Raw genomic sequence first — 20715 nt, forward strand, 5'->3', positions numbered from 1 at the left:
AAAGTTCCCACTGGCCCGGCTTTTACTCTGAGCTTCTATTTTCTTTAAAATATTTTAAAATAGGTAATACTTGAAATTGGTTTAAAACTTCAAAACAATGGCAAACGTTAACATTAACTACTATGTATCCCTCTCATCACTGAACTCATTGACAACTACAGTCACCTTCCAGATGATTCTTTCCATACAGAAGCATCCAGTCCAGTCCAGTGTTAGTCACTCACTTGTGTCTGACTCTTTCCGACCCCATGGACTGTGTAGCCTGTCAGGCTCCTCTGTCCATGGAATTCTCCAGACAAGAATACTGGAGTGGGTTGCCATTTTCTTCTCCAGGGGATCTTTCTGACCCAGGGATCAAACCCAGGTCTCTGGCACTGCAGGCAGATTCTTCACCACCTGAGCCACCAGGGAAACCTATTATGTACATGCTGCTGCTGCTGCTGCTAAGTCACTTCAGTCGTGTCCGACTCTGTGTGACCCCATAGACAGCAGCCCACCAGGCTCCCCCGTTCCTGGGATTCTCCAGGCAAGAACACTGGAGTGGGTTGCCATTTCCTTCTCCAATGTGTGAAAGTGAAAAGTGAAAGTGAAGTCGCTCAGTCATGTCAGACTTGTAGCGAGCCCATGGACCACAGCCTACCAGGCTCCTCTGTCCACGGGATTTTCTAGGCAAGAGTACTGAAGTGGCTTGCCATTGCCTTCTCCGATTTACATGCACACACATAGATAAACACGTATAGATAGAGACAGATACTTTCCTCGATTACTCCTTTTAAATAATAACAGGCATGGCACTGTTATAATATGCCTTCTTGTTGCTTTATATATTAGGTGTTTTTGGTGGTTGTTTTGGTTTGGTTACAAACATAATTTTGGAGATTATTTTTCTATTTTTATCGTTATGTTAAATTCACCATCCATATTTGGGTATATTTTTGTTCTTTTGCGGTTTCTCAATTTATTTATATACCAACATTGAACTGTGAGTTACTAAAGCTTTGTACTATGTTTTAATATTTGGCCTACCTAATTAATACTCCCTCTCCCAATTATAAGGCGTTTCTCTGGTGGTTCAAAGGTAAAATAATCCGACTGCAATACAGGAGATGCAGGTTCGATCCAGGGGTCGATAAGATCCCTGGAGAAGGAAATAGCAACCCACTCTGGTATTCTTGCATGGGAAATGCCATGGACAGAGGAACCTGGCAGGGCTCTAGTCCATGGGCGTGGGGTCGCAAAGAGCTGGTCATGACTGAGGGACACAACAAAAACAACCCCAGTTATTTTTGTTGAGAATTTTCCTGGCTATTCTGAGATATTTGATTTTCTATATGAACTTTAGGATTGGTTATTTAGTCCATCCCCTACTTCAAATTTCAATTTTAAAAACTGGGGTTAGAAGTGACATAGCTTTATTTAAGCCTCACACAATCTTATGAGGTAGGTACTCAGGTTATGTCTTACCGTGTGAGTTAATATAAAGACCGATTATCTTAAAATTTACATTTATCTAGCTTACAGTCACAAATATTCACTTTCACCATCTCCTTTATTCTTCTTAACCACTCTGGGACTCAGAAGGTCCTGTATTCTGACTCATGTTACGGATGGAGAGAGGCTCATGGAGTTGCTGTCATGGCTGAGGGCAAAGGTTCTTCCCCCTATACCAAAGGCAGACAGCACTGGGATTCTCCAAGGAATATTTTACAAACAGGGATGGTTTTCGTTTCAGTGCCATGCCACATTTTAGAAGTGTTGGCAGACCATCAAATTATTAAACTTTTAATGACGGTTAAAACTTAATAACACTGGCATGAACACAGCAAAATCTGAACCCTCACGACTGCCAGTGGTAGAGTAACCTGGCGACGCCCCTTTAGAGTGCACCTGGCGACGCATACTAGAGGTCTTAAAAGTGTTACAGAGGAAGAAGAAGACTGCACCGCGATTCGGGGCCAAAGCCCACACCTCCCTCCACTTGAACGCGGATCCTTTCTGCAGCTGGGCCCGCTTCCCCATTGGCTTCTGAGTGCCTGTGGCCACGGGTCATCTCTGCCCTGTCTGCTGATCCTCTCTTCCTCTCCTTCTCCCTCCTGGCTCTTTTCTCCCAGACCCTGACCTCAATGAAGTCCCACCTCTCTCCTCTTTCCCAACCTTTCACATTAGTTTCTAATTTTTATGTGCCTCTCTCCCCGCTTCCCAATCTGATAGCTTCTTCCAAAGTTTCTCTACCACATGTCCTGCTGGAGACAACGGCTTACTTCATGTAGTTTATATGTCAAATGAATAAACACTGTTCCCCAAGTTAAAATTAAGTGAGAAGCTTTTCCAAACAATGACTATCCCTTTCCTCACCCCATAGAATTTACGTAACTTTTCTAGAAATAACAACAAACAAGAGATTCATTGAAATGATTTTCTTGTAATAATAACCCTGATCTATAATAAACAGAAAATATTTTCTATAGAAATCAGTTTTAAGATGATTTGTGAAAATTCTCCTTCATAATTAGGTGAGTATTTTCATTCCTTTGTTCAAATTTGCTTTTGATTTAGAAAACAATTTTCTCTTAAAAAATAACTTTTTAAAATAAGTGGATTAGCCAAATTTAGATATAACTTTTTTATAAGCTTTGGCTAGCATTATTCATAGTTGTCAACAGTGTATACCGAGTAACTTGTGGACAGTGCAATTTAAAATTGATTTTATTTTCCTCCAAAGACCTTGGTTTATTCTTGATCTGAGAAACTTGTGTTGGTCTCTTTATGGTTCATCTTATACCTTCTCAAAATTAAATCAAATCACTTCAACTGTTCTTAGTCAGCATTCCCATCATTTGTTTGACAGTGATTGCAAGGTCAAATTTGTTATCTATTTCATCAAGATGTTCTTTCCTTGGGTATATCCAGAAAAAATCATAAGTAACCTTCGAATTGTTCCAAAGAATGTCACTGCTATTAGCAGAGTTGTGACCACAACTTCTAGTAACAAATTTGAAAGACTTTGCATTGTACAAAGCACAAAAAAACACCACTGGCATTTCCCCAAAATTCTAGCCTGTGTATCTTTTCCTTTACCAGCTGTGTTATCACCATTAATGATGGGCTTGCCGTTGATATGTTTTTAAAGTATTCAAATCAAATTAAAATTTCTATTTTAGTTTTTAAAAAATTTAACGGAATCATATTATATATTTTATTAAAATAAATATATTTGCAATTTGAATTTTTAATGCCCATCTAATTAGTTGCTAATATACAGAAAGACTATTATGTTTCATGCATTTATTATCTTGATCTATCATACATATATACCAACAAATTTAAGTGATATGAGTCATATGGTTTTTTAAGTTTGTTTATTTGTACAGGCTCTAGGGCACTAGGCTTCAGTAGCTGCAGCTTCCAGGCTCTAGAGCACAGGCTAAATAGTTGTGGTGCAAGGGCTTGGTTGTGGCATGGCATGTGGGTCTTCCCAGAACTGGGATCGAACCGATGCCTCCTATGTTGGCAGGCGAACTCCTCACCACGAGCTACCAGGGAAGCCCCAGTCAAACTCTTTTTCAGCCAGCACATGCAACCACTGTGGACACTGTGTTAGTTTATGAGTATATACTGAATCTTGAGTTAGAACATGAAGAGAAGGATTTGATGAGCTAATCTGCCTTTTCTCTTACTTAAAAACTTATGCAGCTCAAATCCTCCTCTTACTCAGACTTATAACACCCACCTAGGCTACAGCACAATCCACAGACCTTCATGTCATTTGGCAGCAGCTGCTTTTTTTGGGGGGTAAGGACAGTGAAAAAGAAATATATATATATATAACAAAATATTCGCCACTGTAACCATTTTAAGTGCATAATTCAGTGACATTATGTTTACAAAACTAAACAACTATCACCACTATTTCCCCAAAGTTTTCATCACTCCAAACAAAAGGTCTGTACCCATTAAACAATAATTCTCCCTCTCCTCCACCCCTGGAAACTTCAAATCCACTTTCTGTCTCGATGAATTTGTCTTTTTTAGCTATTTCACAAAAGTGAAGCCATGTAATATCTGTCCTTTTGTGTCTGGTTTGTTTCACTTAGCATGTTTCCAAGGTTCATCCATGTGGGAGCAAGGATCAGCACTTCATTCCTTCATGGGCTGAACAACAGTCCATTGTCTGCATAGACCACATCTGTTTACTCATCCATTAGTGCCTGCCTTTTGGTTCAGGGCGTGGTGGTGAAGGGGGCCTGAGCAGTGTTTGTGACAGGAGGTTCTGCACACAACGTGGGGTCGAGGGCAGGAGGCCTTCCCACCAGGTCTAGGAGAGCACCAAGAGGCACAAAAATCACTGGGGGAAACTCTTGATTAATCCAGCCATACAATTCCCTCTAAATCCCCAAAGCGTTTGCAATCAATGAGATAAAGTTAACATTTATCTAAAGAGGGAGTTACTGTTGCCCTCCCCATAACTGAACTTCAAGCTCTCTTTCTAGTCTCAGGCATTTGTGCTGGTAGTCGACAGGGGTGCAAATAAAGGCTGGCTCTCAGCGTGCCCGCTCCTGTGAGAGGTGCTGGCACTCAGCAGATGTTCATTTTTTTCCTTCCTCTCTTCTCCTGTGTCTAACATGGCACTAACCACATACCAGGAATTCAAAACTATAGGTGCTTAATTAATTAACTGGAAAATGATTTCTTCTGAATAAAATATGAGAATTACTCATGATCTTTATTCTTTTTTGTTCATCAGGGGAATTGATTTCCCTGCCCAGTGAGAAGAGGCAAACCAAACACACCCCTCAGGAAAAAGACAGAGGCTGCAGAGAAGTGGATTTCCTAATTACACATGGGAGGGGTGATTTCTTCTGTCTCCCTTCCCAAGTCTTACCTCCATCTGCTGATGGAGAGGAACCGCCATCCTTTTAGCTGACAGCAGTACATCAGGACATATTCCTTTGTGCTATTTTTCCTTTGTTACTATCCTTTTGTTGTTTAGTTGCTAAGGTGTAGATGAATCTTCGCAACCCCATGATCTGTAGCTGGCCAGGCTCCTCTGTCCATGGGATTTCTCAGGCAAGAATACTTCAGTGGGTTAACATTTCTTCCTCCAGGGGGTCTCCTCAACCCATGGATCAAACCTGTTGATTGGCTCGATTGGCAGGCAGATTCTTTACCATTGAGCCACCAAGGAAGTCCAATCCTGAGAATTCTTTTTCTCTCAAAGCAGAATTGCAGCATCCCTGTGGACGTCTGCTTTTCTTCGGCATAAAAAGAAAGACAACTTCTCCTCCAGTGAGGAAATATGAAGCTGCATCTTTATACTGCAGGTGACCAGTGATTTTATTTAGCCTTATAGCACAGAATACTATCTGCTGGGAATGAATTTCTTAATGGGGCGAGAGAAAGGTTCCCCACTAAGAATGCAGACAACTACAGTCTGTGTGGGAACCTGACATATTTCATGACGGCATGTGAAGCTGTTATCCAATGAGAAAACAGTTCTTCCAAATTTGAAAACAAGATGTCTAGACTCTTTTCCTAATTGATGGCCATGCATAAAAATGTATCATAAAAATGTGTCTGAAACTGAACAGCAGCATACCACTAACAAAGGCACTTTTATCAGAAGAGTTAGGCTGTGTCTCTGGGAGTTCATAATCATCTCAGTAATAGCCGTGTCTTAATATCCAAATAATTCGGCTATTTTGGGTTCTTCAAATCTTGTTTCCTAAGTGGTTATTTCTGGTGCCTGTAATTTTTCAGTCAAAAGCTTCCTGAATGGATAGTGATGATTCAGTGCCACCTCTATCAGGGGATAGTTTCATATTTATAATTGCTGTCATCTAAAAAACCCTATCTATTGACTATCAACTGTAGCCTGCCTTAAATGTTATCCATTTAATCGCTCATAAAAATAGCTGTACCAGTAAAATCTGACTTCATCCATGAAGAAGGATTTTCTATAACAAGGCCAACTCCAGAGCCCAATAATTAGACAACGCTTTCTTGGATTTAAACACAACAAAACGAAACAAAAAACCCCCCAAAAGGAAGAAACTTGTCAGGACTTCCCTGGTGGTCCAGTGGTTAAAGATCCGCTTTTCAATGCAGGGGATGAGGGTGTGATCCCTGGCTGGGGAACTAAGATCCCACTAGGTGACTAAGACCATGTGCTGCAACTACTGAACCCACGCGCCACGAGCACAGAGTCTGTGCGCTGCAACAAGATGCACAGTCAGCTCCCGTGTAACCCGCATGGTGCGAGCAGCTAAGCTCCACACTTTCTCAGTGCTCAAGGATTCTTCAAAACATGTGGTATATAACTACCCACTGAAAATATTCATTTCAAAATAGATACTGCTCATGAGGTAACTTGGGCATGATTTTGCCTGAGATTCCAGTATAATCAATGATTAACGCTGGATACTAATAATGAAGCAACCATATCATTTTTATGGCTCTGCAGTGAGCTATATACTGTTTAATCAAAAGTAGTGGAGTATCCATGTTTTTCCAGTGGTCATGTATGGATGTGAGAGTTGGACTATAAAGAAAACTGCGCGCTGAAGAATTGATGCTTTTGAACTGTGGTGCTGGAGAAGACTCGAGAGTCCCCTGGACTGCAAGGAGATCCAACCAGTCCATTCTAAAGGAGACCAGTCCTGGGTGTTCATTGGAAGGACTGATGTTGAAATTGAAACTCCAATACTTTGGCCACCTGATGCGGAGAGCTGACTCATTTGAAAAGACCCTGATTTTGGGAAAGATTGGGGGCGGGAGGAGAAGGGGACGACAGAGGATGAGATGGCTGGATGGCATCACCGACTCGATGGACATGAGTTTGAGTGAACTCCGGGAGTTAGTGATGGACAGGGAGGCCTGGCATGCTGCGGTTCATGGGATCACAAAGAGTTGGACACAACTGAGCGACTGAACTGAACTGATCCAGTTCAGGACATACCAAGTTCAGGGGGCCTAAACCTGACCAGGGAGATTAAGATTAGACTTTGTCCATTGGAAGGTTGTTCTCTCTTCAGACCATCATTTTGCTCATCTGGCCATTCACTCATCCATCTTTTATGATGAGCTCCAAATAAGCAAAGGCCATTGTAATTCACTGAGGGAGATACAAAATGATTAAAACATAGTCGCTTGGTCTATCTGGGGGTAGGCAGACCAGGAAATACAAAATAACTTGGGGAAAATGGGTCAAGGTTCAAAATTTGTCTTGAAGGAGAAAACAGTTCAGAGAGTCAAAGAAATGAGGAAGAGGAGGGAGTTGACTCTTCCTACCATGCCCGGAATCACCAGGAGCTCCCTGGGCCTAGATCTATCCAAGTGTGAAAAGGTTTCCTTTTCTAGACCTTGAGTCCTAAAAGAAGTATGGGTGTACACAGAAGCTGTCTCGAGATTAAAGTGGAGACAGTGACAAAATTCTTCCAAGCAAGTGTGAGAAACACTGCTACCAAAATTAGAAAGGGCCTCAGAGAGTTTGTTCATATAATATTATAGTATTTTTCTTTCCACAAAGGAGAAACAGAAAAATTCTCAGTTTAGGTTGGAAGAAAAGAGTGTAAGGATTGGATGCTGAAATAACCTGGGAATAGTGATTTCACAGTTAAATTCTTAGGAGGTTTTAGAAAAACAGTATAAATTCTCATTTATCTTGAAAAACTAAAGGGAGGCAGGTCCTACTAAGATGGACTGTGAGAATGGACCAGGACTACAACTTAAAGTATCATCACCAAACGATTTTGTTGAATTATGAATCCTTTCACCTGGATACGTGAAATTAAATTTTCACATGGGTCCAAGACATTTTAAGAGAGGTCAGTGACTGCTAGCTGAAGTTTAGGAATCAGTGAAAGCAGGAATAGGAACCTTTAAAGATCCTTTCTTGATCCTCAAGTTGGAAACTTGCAATTAAAGCCAGTTTGCGATGTACTATATCTTTCATTCTTTCAATCTAAAGCTTCCAACTTCTCTAAGCTCTCATTCCTGGAAAAGCTTTTGGCAGTCACTTTTTGCAACCCACAATTTCTGTAGCTTTTCATCTTTTTACTATACCCTTTTTGCATCTAAGCCTCACTTCCCATATGTGGTCAGTAATGCCACCACCACCGTAAGTAAAATGGTCCTCAACATGGGCCTCTTTGCCCACATTGGGGCAGAAATGCAGGGCAAGAAAGGAGTCCAGCGGCCATGGAGCTCGAGATACTCTGAAACTATGAAGAACACACTATTACCCACTTTGGACACGTGAATATGGACATGAAAACACCAGGGACTTCTCTGAGGCTACAAAGGAAGACCATCAGTGGGTCTGCGTCTCTGCCCCATAGTCACATGTCAGACTGGATCTCCTCTGCACTTTTCAGAAGGGCACACTAGCCATGCCATTTCTACTTCTGGGCTCTACGAGGATGACATGATTTAAAAAAAAAAAAAAACCAACCGTGTTTGCATTTGGGGAACATGTTCTCTATTTTAGGCAAAGTGCTAGGAATGTTCAAGTGTTACTACTAATTATTTGCTAAAAAATCAGCTATTTTCATAACTTATTAAACTGGGGTTCAGGCCAGTCATCTGACTCCAACCATCAAAGACAGTAGAATGTCAAATGGTGACTTACATTAAATAGTGTCAGTGAAATTTTTGGTTCATTTAAGATAATCTTTTAATGTTTATTTATTTAGGATAGTCATAATTCTACTATCTTTCAGGCTGTTGGAATGATGAAATGGTATTATACATTTAAAACCCTTAGAAAACAGTCTTTTAAAACGAGGCTGCTGCTGCTGCTGCTGCTGCTAAGTCACTTCAGTCGTGTCCGACTCTGTGTGACCCCATAGACGGAAGCCCACCAGGCTCCCCCATCCCTGGGATTCTCCAGGCAAGAACACGGGAGTGGGTTGCCATTTCCTTCTGTGTATTCATGCATATACACATATAAATTCTACCTGTCTAAAAGACTACATAGATACCCACATACATTGTGAATAAAAGTGACAGTTTCATGCAAATACTCTGCTCACATACCTGGAACTGATTTCCCATGCAGTCCCCCACATCTCTGGAAAGCACACCAGGAGGAGGGCTGAGCAGGCTGTGCCAGCGTGACTGACTGGTGAGCTCCTGAGATGGTTTTCGCCTTGGGAGGACACAGGGAGTGCCACATAAACTCTCAGGAGGATAAATGAAGCCTCCAGGCTTGCTGGGACCATAAGTAAAGGTGCCTAGAAGCTCGATCCTTTGCTTCCAACAGTTTGTGAGCTATGACACTGAGATCCAAGCATTTGAAATGCTTCCATGCCATTTCAACTATAATCGTGAAATTTAAAAATACTCCCCTATCACCATATAGAACAGAAAAAAGTCGTTCTTTGCAAAGCTTTTTTAAGTTAGGTATTTGCATATCTAAAAAGCTATTTTTAAATTCTATCAGTATTGCTTTACTCTGTCAGCATACTAACCTTCCAAGTTATTAAATATTAAGTATTAAGTGATTAAGATTACCCTCTAAAATATTAGGATTACCCCCATGGAGAGAGCTGGTAACCTGCAAGATCAAGTTAAACGGCATATTCAGTGATCAGTGAACTCCTAGAAAGTTAGTTTAAAATGATGCATCACTTTGTCAAACCTTTTTAAGAACTAGCTTTTTAGAATCTCTCTTTAGAAATATGAAACCCCTCAAAACCATTACCACAAATAGCCAATATCTAAAATAACTGCCAAGCCACCTGCTTTTCTGCAGGAAACACCATAAAACTCACAAGCTAGTAAAGCTTTGTAGAGCCTACACAGTCTCGATCTTTCTGATGAAGCTTACTTATTGTTTGAGAGACTTTATTTCCCCTTTTCTGAGCCATGAAAAGTCCCCACATCAGGTTCAGTTCAAGACACAGGCTTATGTGTAGAAGAAGGTCTCTGGGCAGAAAGGGATGCTGAAGAACACCTCTTTGTCACTTTGGTCTTGGCACAGAGTTTCAGATGGTATTCATCTGGAATAAAGAGATCGAAGACATAACACGTCCAACCCTCCTCTCTAAGTGGCTTTACTAGAAGTGGGTAAGGGCAAAAAGATATATATTCATCTGTCTGTAGGCAACCCAAAACATATCAGCTCGTCTTGGAGTAATTTAACCAATAAGATGATTTAGAGGACAGTTCAGTGGCACCATTTTTGGAAAGTAAAAGCTTAGCAGAAGGAACATAAATCAAAGGTGACTGGCAGGTAAAGGATATATGCAGCAATCAGCCAAACCATGTGCACACTGGCACCAATTCAATAAGATCATTTATAAAATTTTTAAGGCAGGAGTATACAAAAGGGGGTCTGGTGCTAACTAAATCCACAGATAGCTTACATGCCACTGAAATAAACACTTCCAGATGCGGGTGTACAAAAACCTTTCACAGAAAGAAATGTTTTCTTTCATAAAGCTGAAGGAGGGACTCATAGCGGGGAAGGGCAGAAAGTCTGAGACTGAGCTTCTTACAGATGGTCGTGTTGGTGAACACGGAGTGTAGGGTGCGGATGAACTGAGCATAGCACGTCTCCACTCAGAAGCATCGCTATCATCGCCAAGCCTGGATTTCTGTTAAAACAAGGTAAAAAGACTAACAATACATCATTCCATCATCCTCCAAAATCTGCTGAGTCAGCGTTGCTCCCATTACTTCCCTGAGACACTATTTTGGGGGAGGTGATGGAGACAACAGGTTCACACAGAAATGAAAGCCACTAATCAAAGTTTAGAAAAACGATGCTCTGGTAATTTGTACCAGTACAAAGCTATTGGGGGCATGGCTTTAATGATGAAAACATTTCCAAAATCTGGCCAGATTACAGTCATCTTTCAGGAATGCATGACCAAATTCATTAATGGCTTAGAAAGTCAATTTGTTCACCCAAACAGCATAATACATGGGACTTTCTGGTTATATATCAAAACACTCCCAGAAGTTCAAACAGAAAGTTAGAATGCCTGTTTTTGTTTTTGTTTTTAAAGCTTCAGGTGGGCCATGCATTGAGCTCTCCCTCCTGCCCCCAAGGAAAACCCCTTGAAATTAGTTTTCTTGTTGAATCTTTAAACTAATGCAAATTCTCTGTAAGCATCTGGGTAAAGAGTTTATTCTTGAGACTATTTTTAGTTATCTGCTTCATGCATTGACCGAAATCACAAACTTGTCATCTATTATTCTTCCTTCATCCAGGAGCTTGTTCTACTTGTTCCTTATGGCAAACATCTCTTGAATGGAGCCCCATCTCCTCTGCTGTCAGTGTCACTGCCTCAGCAGAGGCTGTTCTGTCCTCTGGCCTGTAATACCGAGGTGGCTGCCTGACAGTCTCTTTGCCAATTACATCTCCTAGCTCCAAGCCCACCTCCATCCTATTAGCTGGATTACTTTTTTTTTTTCCAGAATTCACGTTTGTTCAAATGAATGCCTTGCTCAGAAACTCTAAAATTGCTCCCTGCTGACCAAACCTGTTGCTTACAAACAGATTTTCCAAATAAAATCTTCCTGAAAACTCAATATATATAACAGGTAAAAGCTGATCTGTACTATTTAGGGAAAACGCTTTATTATTCTGCAGAAGACCTATAAAATAATCTGGGGTTTCTGTAGAGCATGATTAGATAACCGCTGGCCTGAGTGATGAAGTCCATATAAACTGGCCTGGGATTCAAAATCCGTCTCAAACTGTCATCAGCTGACCTACAACGCTTCACTTGCTCTCGGTGCACTCCAGACTCAGTTCCTTCCCCTGGTCCAAAGAGCCATTCTGCCTTCCTACGTTTTATTTTCCCTCATTTTATTCCTGCTCTTCTTTCTGCCCGAGCTATCTTTTCCCAGTTCTCACTCATTTCCTTTACCTCCATCTCATAAACTCAGTTCAAATGTTAGTGACTCAATGAAGCTTCCCTGACTTCCTCAGGCAGACAGTGGCCTCTTCTGTGTGTTCCTTCCCCCTGCCCACACCCCCACAACACCAACCACAGGGCACGGCTTACACACGCATCTGAGCATCTTCTCCACTATATGGAACATCCAGCTACTCATCTCCATACAGTATATCCCCCTTTCAACAGATTTTTAATACACATTTAGCAACTTTTACTGAACTATTAAACAGAGATACCAGAGCTATAAGGATCTCAGGCCATGTGGGGATGTTAACCAGCAGCACTTCCACTTCTAAATCACGTCTAGTTCAATCGTACCAATAAGGATTCTATCAGAAACTAAGAAAGCAAGTGCTATCCTTTGCGTGTGAAGGGTACCTCATGCTATCAGGAAGGCATGTACTTCGAGTTGTTTTTCCAGCACTGGCAGATGACTGACTTGGAGCAGTGCAGTCTTGTCTTGCCTCCTTATGCATTTTGCCTTTAACCACTTGTGAACTGGTTGTGTGGGTGCAAGATGCTGCTGTCACCAAAACAGGAAGTGAGGTTCATTCACTCACATGAGAATCAATTCCCAATACTGTCGTCTTTAGACAGTGGCTTCAGAGAAAAGCACAGCGTGGAGCTCGGGCCTGCTTCTTCCTCCTCTCCTCTCCCTTCTTTTTTCTCCTCTTCTCCACACCACATCTTTTCGTTAAACACCAAAAGCTTGCTTCAAAGAGGAATGCTTGTCAACTACAACTTATTTACTTATTAGGATCTTAACCTAATTAGTCCAGCATATGGGAATGGGTGTTTCAGGTTAGATCAGGAATGCAGAATTAAATCAGGGCCAGAAAAATAGTCCTTAACTTCTCTCCTGGAAACTATAAAATCTGCACAAGTGTTTGAATTGGAATTGACAGGAACCTGCATGTCGGGCTGTGAACTTCTGAAGCCAGAGAGGCAACTAAGATACTCCTTTCCTGGTCTTTCCAGCAGGGGCACAGTTGCCCAACTGTCACCTTGAATGCACCTGGGCAAATTCAGAACCTGACCCTGGGCTCTGCCCTCGTGACCTCTGCCAACTCATCAGCCAAAATACTTCCAGATCTGGAGAGCCTACTCCATATCTTGGGTATACGCCCAGAACTGCAAACACACTCCAGTCAGGTGGGAGAGCCTCTCCAGGTGCCAGGGCAAGAATTAACATCTGATTGACATATGGGCTATGAATTTTCTCTTCTCACAGCTTGGGGTCATGCAGAGGCGGTGTGTGGGAGTGGAATATTTGATCTGTGCATACACAGCCTGGGGGATTTGGTTTAAATCAAATCATAATTAAAACACCAGGCAGAAAAACAAGGCATAATTATTTTTTTCCTGCATTTTTTTTCCTACCTTGCATACAGTCTTAAATATATGTTGGGCACAATAAGACCCAGGTATCAGTTTCATTTTTGGAAGGTGTAAATTTTCCACTAAAAACAATCCACTTATTATGTTGTAGGAATTAACTCTGCAACGACATCAGTAAATTAAATGACAGTTCAATGATTGTATTTGGGTGACTAAAGTATATAACCCTATTTAAGAAATCATCAAAAAGTAAATCATCTCCACTTCAACAGGCTCTCATCATGGTTGTCTGGAGGGAATTTTCGTCACACTATCAATAAAACACTACACGAATGTTTTACTTAAACCAAACATGCTATGACTGTTAGATGTTTCTGGCAATGGTTAGTAAAGAATCTATCCCAATAAAACTAATGTGTTCTTCTCTAATATTCATCTACTTTAGATATAAAATATTAACTGAAAAATTTAAATGGTATTTTTGCTAGGTGAACCTTGGCAATTTAATATACTGAGTTTATGTCTAACTCAATGTTTACAATCTTATTTATAGACTTAAAAGGAATATTTCTTGCCATTTTTAGGCCATACTTTTAAGCTCAGAAATATCTCAGCTTAGTTTAGTTCCTCCCAACTAATATTTTTGCTGCTTTCATGAATTTATGAGTTGAAAGAATCCTGTGAATTCTTAAAAGAAAAAATAATTTCCTGTTGGGAGTCACTCAAAATATTTTTCTATTCTCTCTCCATTCTCTCAGAAGATTTCAAAAACCTAGGAACTACAATAACACATTCAAATCTCAAGATGCGGTCTTTTTAGAATATTCTGCTCAAAAAGTTTCTCTTAGCTGTCAATTACTGCTCCTTCCTTGCACTCATGTTCAAATTCTTCCTCTATTCTCCACCATACAGCCTACCTTTTACAATGAATAGAGATAAGTTAACTTCTTAAACTACTTCAAATCCATGACCCCCACTAGAGAACTCTGATTGTCTCTTTTTCAAATTATTTTCCTGAAAATTCTAGGATTCTCTGCAGGATTTCTAGGGGCCTCTTAGATGTTTGATGTGAATGTCCAATTTTTTGTGCTACTCAAAATAAAGGTTCTGTCATCTTGTGTTTTATATTTGAACTTCTTGTAAATGTTTTGTTGTTTAGGAAGTTATGTCTTGGAATTCTGGCCTTTCGGGTTTTTGTTTATTTTGATATTTAAAGCAGTCCAAATAAATACTCTACGTAAAACTAAGCAGGTCAGTATGTCACCTTTGGGTGTCTACAGCCCATGCTGAACTAAGTGTGAGGTTCTTACTGCTGATATTAAGGCAGAAAAAAAGCAAAATGTCCCTGTTTACTGAAGAGACAAACCAGCTGTTAGTAACACCGGAATTTTTCAAAATGGAACTGGGTAATTCTTTGTAGACAAATTCATGGGCTGTCCCAATGTAAGGTGTTACTACAGAATGCTCAGATGACATAAGATCTCTTGTCCCTTCTCCCTGAATTCTGTCTGATGATTAAGAAACATTAAGTAAACATATAACATGATTACGCCAACTCTACTTAGCAATACAGAATAAGACGCTATACTTACAACAGCAGAAAAAGTATTGGTAATGAATTCACCAAATCTGCCTTCAACAGGCAAAGCCCAACAAACCCAACCCTGAAATTTTGAACCCCTGGAGAAGGGAAAGGCGACCCACTCCAGTATTCTGGCCTAGAGAATTCCATGGATTGTATAGTCCATGGGATTGCAAAGAGTCAGACACAACTGAGTGACTTTCACTTTCACTTTAAATAGCTTATAAAGTTTTAAGACACCTTAAAAATATTTCCAGAAAACCATGAAGAGTTATGCTTGAATAAGAAATCCACATATTGATTTCCTTTAAACATAATCAGTTTTAAAATGTCAGCACTGATTAGATGCTGTTAGTGAAACAATTTTTGAGCAAAAATTTCTTAGTATTTCTCTTTTGAGGCAAGACTATTACAGGTTTGTGTTGATCATTATTAAAAACTGTTATATTTGTGAACTGAAATTTCTTAATGCTTAACGTAAATAAAATAAAATGTGGAAATAAAGTAGATACTGTGATGAATATAATGTTACAACATAACTTTGATTTTGAAACATCTTCTCTATTCCTATTCTCCTGAATGAGGTTTTCAGAGTGGATCTTCTACATATAACAATCAGATTTCTGGAATATTTTATAAAGAAACCCTTCTCTAATGGAGCATCTTTTAATTCCTCTTGGAACACTTGTCTCCTATGCAATGTAGTTTAGGAAATGCTATTTCACATTTTCACAATAAGACCACTTAAATAGTTAAGAATAGAGGCCAATCTGCAAAGAGGGAGTTAATGAGGAAGATTAATGAGGATTCATTGAAGCCTGTGGTCCCTGTGAGCCACACAGTATTTCTATTTAGCTCCTGTCCATGATGTAATCTTAAGCTGGTTACCTGATTTTTCTCTAAATATCAATTTTCTTACCTATAAAGTGGGGAAAACAACACTCATCTTGCTGTGTTGTAAGAATAACACAATGTAAATGAAAAGTTCCTATACAAATATTGTATGTTATTAATCAACGAATATTTTTCTGATTCTAATGACTATCTCTCAAGAAGTCTTCTAGTATTTTTACTACATTTCAAAGGTTTTCTTCCTAAGTAACCCTCAAGTGAATACTGTTAGTTGACTCATTAATATTCAACTGCTTATGACCTATAGAAACCATTATTTCACATAATCTGACATAATAAATCTTGTAATTAACATTTCTGCCCCACCTTATTTTAAAATTAAAAACTAAAAAATTTTACCCCTTTTCTAAACAATGCTCAATTTTAGGTTATTCTTCTGTGATAAATATGTCTGTATATGCTCAGATGCTCAGTCATGTCCAACTCTTTGCGACCCCATGGACTGTAGCCCTCCAGGCTCCTCTGTCCACGGAATTTTCCAGGCAAGAAGACTGGAGTGGGTTGCCATTTCCTCCTCCAGGGGATCTTTTCAACCCAGGGATCGAACTTGTGTCTCCTGCGGCTCCTGCATTGGCAGGCAGATTCTTCATTTACCATTAGTGCCACCTGGGAAGCCCCATATGATAATAAATATGCCACACATCAAATTTTTTTTCTGAGAACCAGTGGCCCATACCTATGAAAAGGTACTTGGCTCCAACCTAAATGATAGATTTAGTACTTCCAAAAAATATACTGAGAAAATTTTACTTCCAGTTAAAAAATATTCTTAAAAAATATTTATGAATTCATCCACAATTTCTACTTGGTATTTACATTTAAAAATTAATATTTTATAACATTTTATTTTCCAGGTTGAACACATAAGATGCAGACAAATGTTATGTGCTCAAGACATAAAGATTATTCATGAATGTGAAATTCTAGATCAAAATAATCAAAGCAATCTGCTACGCCACTTCTGTTTTTAAAAGTTTAACGTGAGGAATTCTTAAAGGAAATTTCTTATTTTTGACTCTTGTCTATTGTGAATATTTCTGAAGAACCAATGATATGAGAGCATCTCCAGCATCCCTAATAGACATAACACATCAAAGTAAATGGCCACAAGGGAAGAGTAGTTAGCTAAGAGTCAAGAGGCTGGATTCCAGAGCCATTCATTCTGGGTCATTCACTTAGAAGATGCCACTGGGTGCAAGGCAGAGCTTCTCTGAGACTGAATTAAATGACTTTCTCAAGTATCTGTTAGTCACTAAGTCGTCTCTGACTCCTTTGCGACTCCACGGAGCCCGCCAGGCTCCTCTGCCCATGGGATTTCTCAGGCAAGAACACTGGAGTGGGTTTGCCAATTACTTCTCCAGAGGATTTTCCCAATCCAGGGACTGAACCCCCATCTCCTGCATTGGCTGGCAGGTTCTTTACCACTGAGCCACCTGGGGAGCCCTTCTCAAGTCTTAGCCAGTTTTAAAATGCTCAGCCAGATGTCTCACAATTTAAAACAGCCAAGTGGGTTTTGAAGCCGCTCACTTCTAGGGACACACTTAGGTACCATTCAGATAAATGACCATGCTTAAATGAGAAACTGTAGTTTTACTATTCTGCTTCAATGGAGAGCCACCTGGTAATGTGTAAGTTCAGGAGGGTGAGATCGTTTTCCACTGTGAATATCATTCAGGAGAAACTAATATATTTAGGCATTACACATGGGATTATGTCATCCCCTTGGTGGACATAGTTTGCTTTCTCTGGCTTTCAAAATTACAGACCCAATTTTCTGTCAGCCATTTCCAGCACTTCTCACGGAGCACGGGGACTGCACTTCAGAGGCGGTAACCAAGGGCACCACCCACCGCTTATACACAGCCAGGATCTAGAGAAAACACACGTCTGACCATCTTTTTCTTGACAGATAACACAGTCCACTGAGTTATTCTTTGCAAGTATTTTCTTCAAGAGAAAAAAACAAAATGCTCTAATTGTAAAATCTGCTTCATTCTCAAAATTTTAAAATGCTTTCTTTTCCTTTGAACAAGAATATTCTAAGATTAAAAAAAAAACATTACCAAAAGCATTTGAATCTTTAGGCTGCAAGGAAATACTCTTCTGTTACACAATTAAATTCAATTAAAACAATTAAATACCAATCTGGTCCCATCACTTCATGGGAAATAGATGGAAAAACAGTGGAAACAGTGTCAGACTTTATTTTTGGGGGCTCCAAAATCACTGCAGATGCTGATTGCAGCCATGAAATTAAAAGATGCTGACTCCTTGGAAGGAAAGTTCTGACCAACCTTGACAGTATATTAAAAAGCAGAGACATTACTTTGCCAACCAAGGTCTGTCTAGTCAAGGCTATGGTTTTTCCCGTGGTCATGTATGGATGTGAGAGTTGGACTGTGAAGAAAGCTGATTACCGAAGAACTGATGCTTTTGAACTGTGGTGCTGGAGAAGACTCTTGAGAGTCCCTTGGACTGCAAGGAGATCCAACCAGTCCATTCTAAAGGAGATCAGTCCTGGGTGTTCATTGGAAGGACTGATGCTAAAGCTGAAACTGCAATACTTTGGCCACCTCATGAGACGAGTTGATTCACTGGAAAAGACTCTGATGCTGGGAAAGGTTGGGGGCGGGAGGAGAAGGGGATGACAGAGAATGAGATGGCTGGATGGCATCACCGACTCTGTGGACATGAGTTTGAGTGAATTCTGGGAGTTGGTGATGGACAGGGAGGCCTGGCGTGCTGTGATTCCTGGGGTCGCGGAGAGTCGGACATGACTGAGCGACTGCACTGAACTGAACTGAATTGTCTGATAGAAAAACTCATTTAAAGCTTTTGCTATACTGTTTTTTTTTTAAGGCCCTAAAAGCTTCTTAATATGTTTTATTTTATCCTTTACTTTTCTATATTTAAATGTTCTAACATACTAGCATTATTTTTATAATTGGTAAACTGAGGAAATTTTAAAAAGTGAGGAAAATGAGACTAGCAATAATTTATGCTTAAAAATTATACCAACTTTGATATATACATCAGCCTCTGAAAACCTTTTTAAAATAACTTACACAAATATATTGGAGAAGGAAATGGCAACCCACTCCAGTACTCTTGCCTAGAAAATCCCAAGGACGGAGGAGTCTGGTAGGCTACAGTCCATGGGGTCGCGAAGAGTCAGACATGACTGAGCGACTTCACTTTCACTTTTCACTTTCATGCATTGGAGAAGGAAATGGTAACCCACTCCAGTGTTCTTGCCTGGAGAGTCCCAGGGATGGCGGAGCCTGGTGGGCTGCTGTCTATGGGGTTGCACAGAGTCGGACACGACTGAAGCGACTTAGCAGCAGTGGCAGCAGCACAAATATATAAATTCATATAAACTGAATTTGGTGAAGCTTTATAAATCTGAGGCTGCGCCATTTGTTCCATAAATTTCTGTTTCACAGGAGTAGGTAAGCAAAACCTAACTAGTAAGCAAAAATCAAGTGGAAACTATGGACACTCAGTTGCTGAGACCTTGTTTTTTAATGTGACAGTGGTGGTAAAAAAAAAAAAATCCATTAATGTTCTTCAACCACGATTAACTCAAAAAGAGGAAATGAACATTATTTTCAGGAACAATAATCTTTAAGTAGAATTTACATCTTAATGGTATAAACTATAAGTCTGCAAAGAAGTCACATTATAATTCAAATTTTAGTTTCTTCTAGGATTACAAAGTGAGGCTTCTGTGTGTGTGTGTCTGTGTGTTTGGTGGTGGGAGAGATGGTTTCTACTTTACTCCATTTGTATTTTTACCTGATTTTTTTTTTAGAAAATATACTCCAGCTACTACTGCTACGTACGCTATTACTTCCACTACTATTAATACAATACATTAAGAGCTCATCACTTGTCGAGTTCACAGTACTCCTTAGATTCCATCATGAAGTATGTTCTATTATTATGCCCATTTTACAGATGAGGTAACTGAGCCATAGAGAGGTTAAGGAACTTCCTTAAGGCTACTGTGCTAGTAGGTGTAGAGCTGGGATCTTAATCTTGGCCATTTGGTTCTAGGGTCAATCACCATGCAATATAACTTCACATAATGCCAACTACAATGAGTAAAAGGATAAGATGACAAGCATCAAAATGTCTCAGGATACCCCAGTTAGGTATCTCAGGATACCTAAGTACTGTAATGACTACAAATCGCAGGCTCTGAAGAGATTTTCAGAATTATTTAGGAAAAATCAATAATAAAAAAAAAAGGTAAACTAGTCCTTTTAAATGTTCTTTAGCATTTTAGATAGATACAGAAGCTAAGTCACCACCACAGAAGATTAGGTATACAGCCATGGGAAAAGTTGCAAAAAAAAAAAAAAAACTAACTTAAATTAACCTCAGCTTAATCTCAGTTAATCTTTTAACTTCTAGGTACGATACTCTCTTCTGATCTTCTGCAAAGGATTGAGAATAAATGAAAACACTGAAAAGAAAGAAGTCACCGAGTAAAACCAACATGCCAAAGGCAATACAGTTGTAATTGGCTGAGTGGGGATTGGAGGTTTATAAGTGTCTCCACAGCCCTTGTATGAATGGCAGGAAACTGCTGTTTCTATCACTCTGTCCCCTCCCTCCCCAACCCAGCAGCTACTCAGTGCAAAGCACTGTCTGTACTCCTTTCTACTCTCCACCTTACATGGCTTTAATCATTCCTTTCTTCTACCATTTCAACTAATTATTCCCAAGGGGAAGAATTCACTTTCAATCCTTCATATAATGAACTGCATTCCTGAAATCTATAATGGTGTAAATTTGTACAAAATCATTTCACAAGTCATACAGTAGAAGACAGAATGATGCCACATCAAAAGCAAAATTTTTTTGGCTTACTGGTTGACACTGGAATTCAGTTTCCAAGTAACCTACTGGTTGTCATTTTAATTCTCCAAATTAGTCTCATAGTTTTAGGAATTAGCTATATATCAGTCAAGT

General features: G+C 39.8%; 1 protein-coding gene across 6 annotated transcripts in view; it reads right to left on the reverse strand.

Annotated features, from left to right (window-relative positions):
- SUPT3H (SPT3 homolog, SAGA and STAGA complex component) overlaps nt 1-20715 on the reverse strand; it is a 418542-nt gene that overhangs the window by 76198 nt on the left and 321629 nt on the right. Inside the window, exon 12 of one of the 6 annotated variants that reach the window (XM_088831211.1) lies at nt 9115-10595. The exons of 4 other annotated variants lie outside the window; for them this stretch is intronic. In XM_088831211.1, the coding sequence (XP_088687337.1) occupies nt 10344-10595 (252 nt within the window). In that variant the 3' untranslated portion in view covers nt 9115-10343. Of the gene's footprint in view, nt 1-9114; nt 10596-20715 lie in introns of those variants that run through there. One more of the 6 variants, XM_055406159.2, reaches the window with a different exon arrangement.

The sequence above is a fragment of the Moschus berezovskii genome, chromosome 23 (assembly GCF_049115385.1).
Source record: "Moschus berezovskii isolate FMDL1 chromosome 23, NW_MosBer_1.0, whole genome shotgun sequence".
Classification (NCBI taxonomy): domain Eukaryota; kingdom Metazoa; phylum Chordata; class Mammalia; order Artiodactyla; family Moschidae; genus Moschus; species Moschus berezovskii.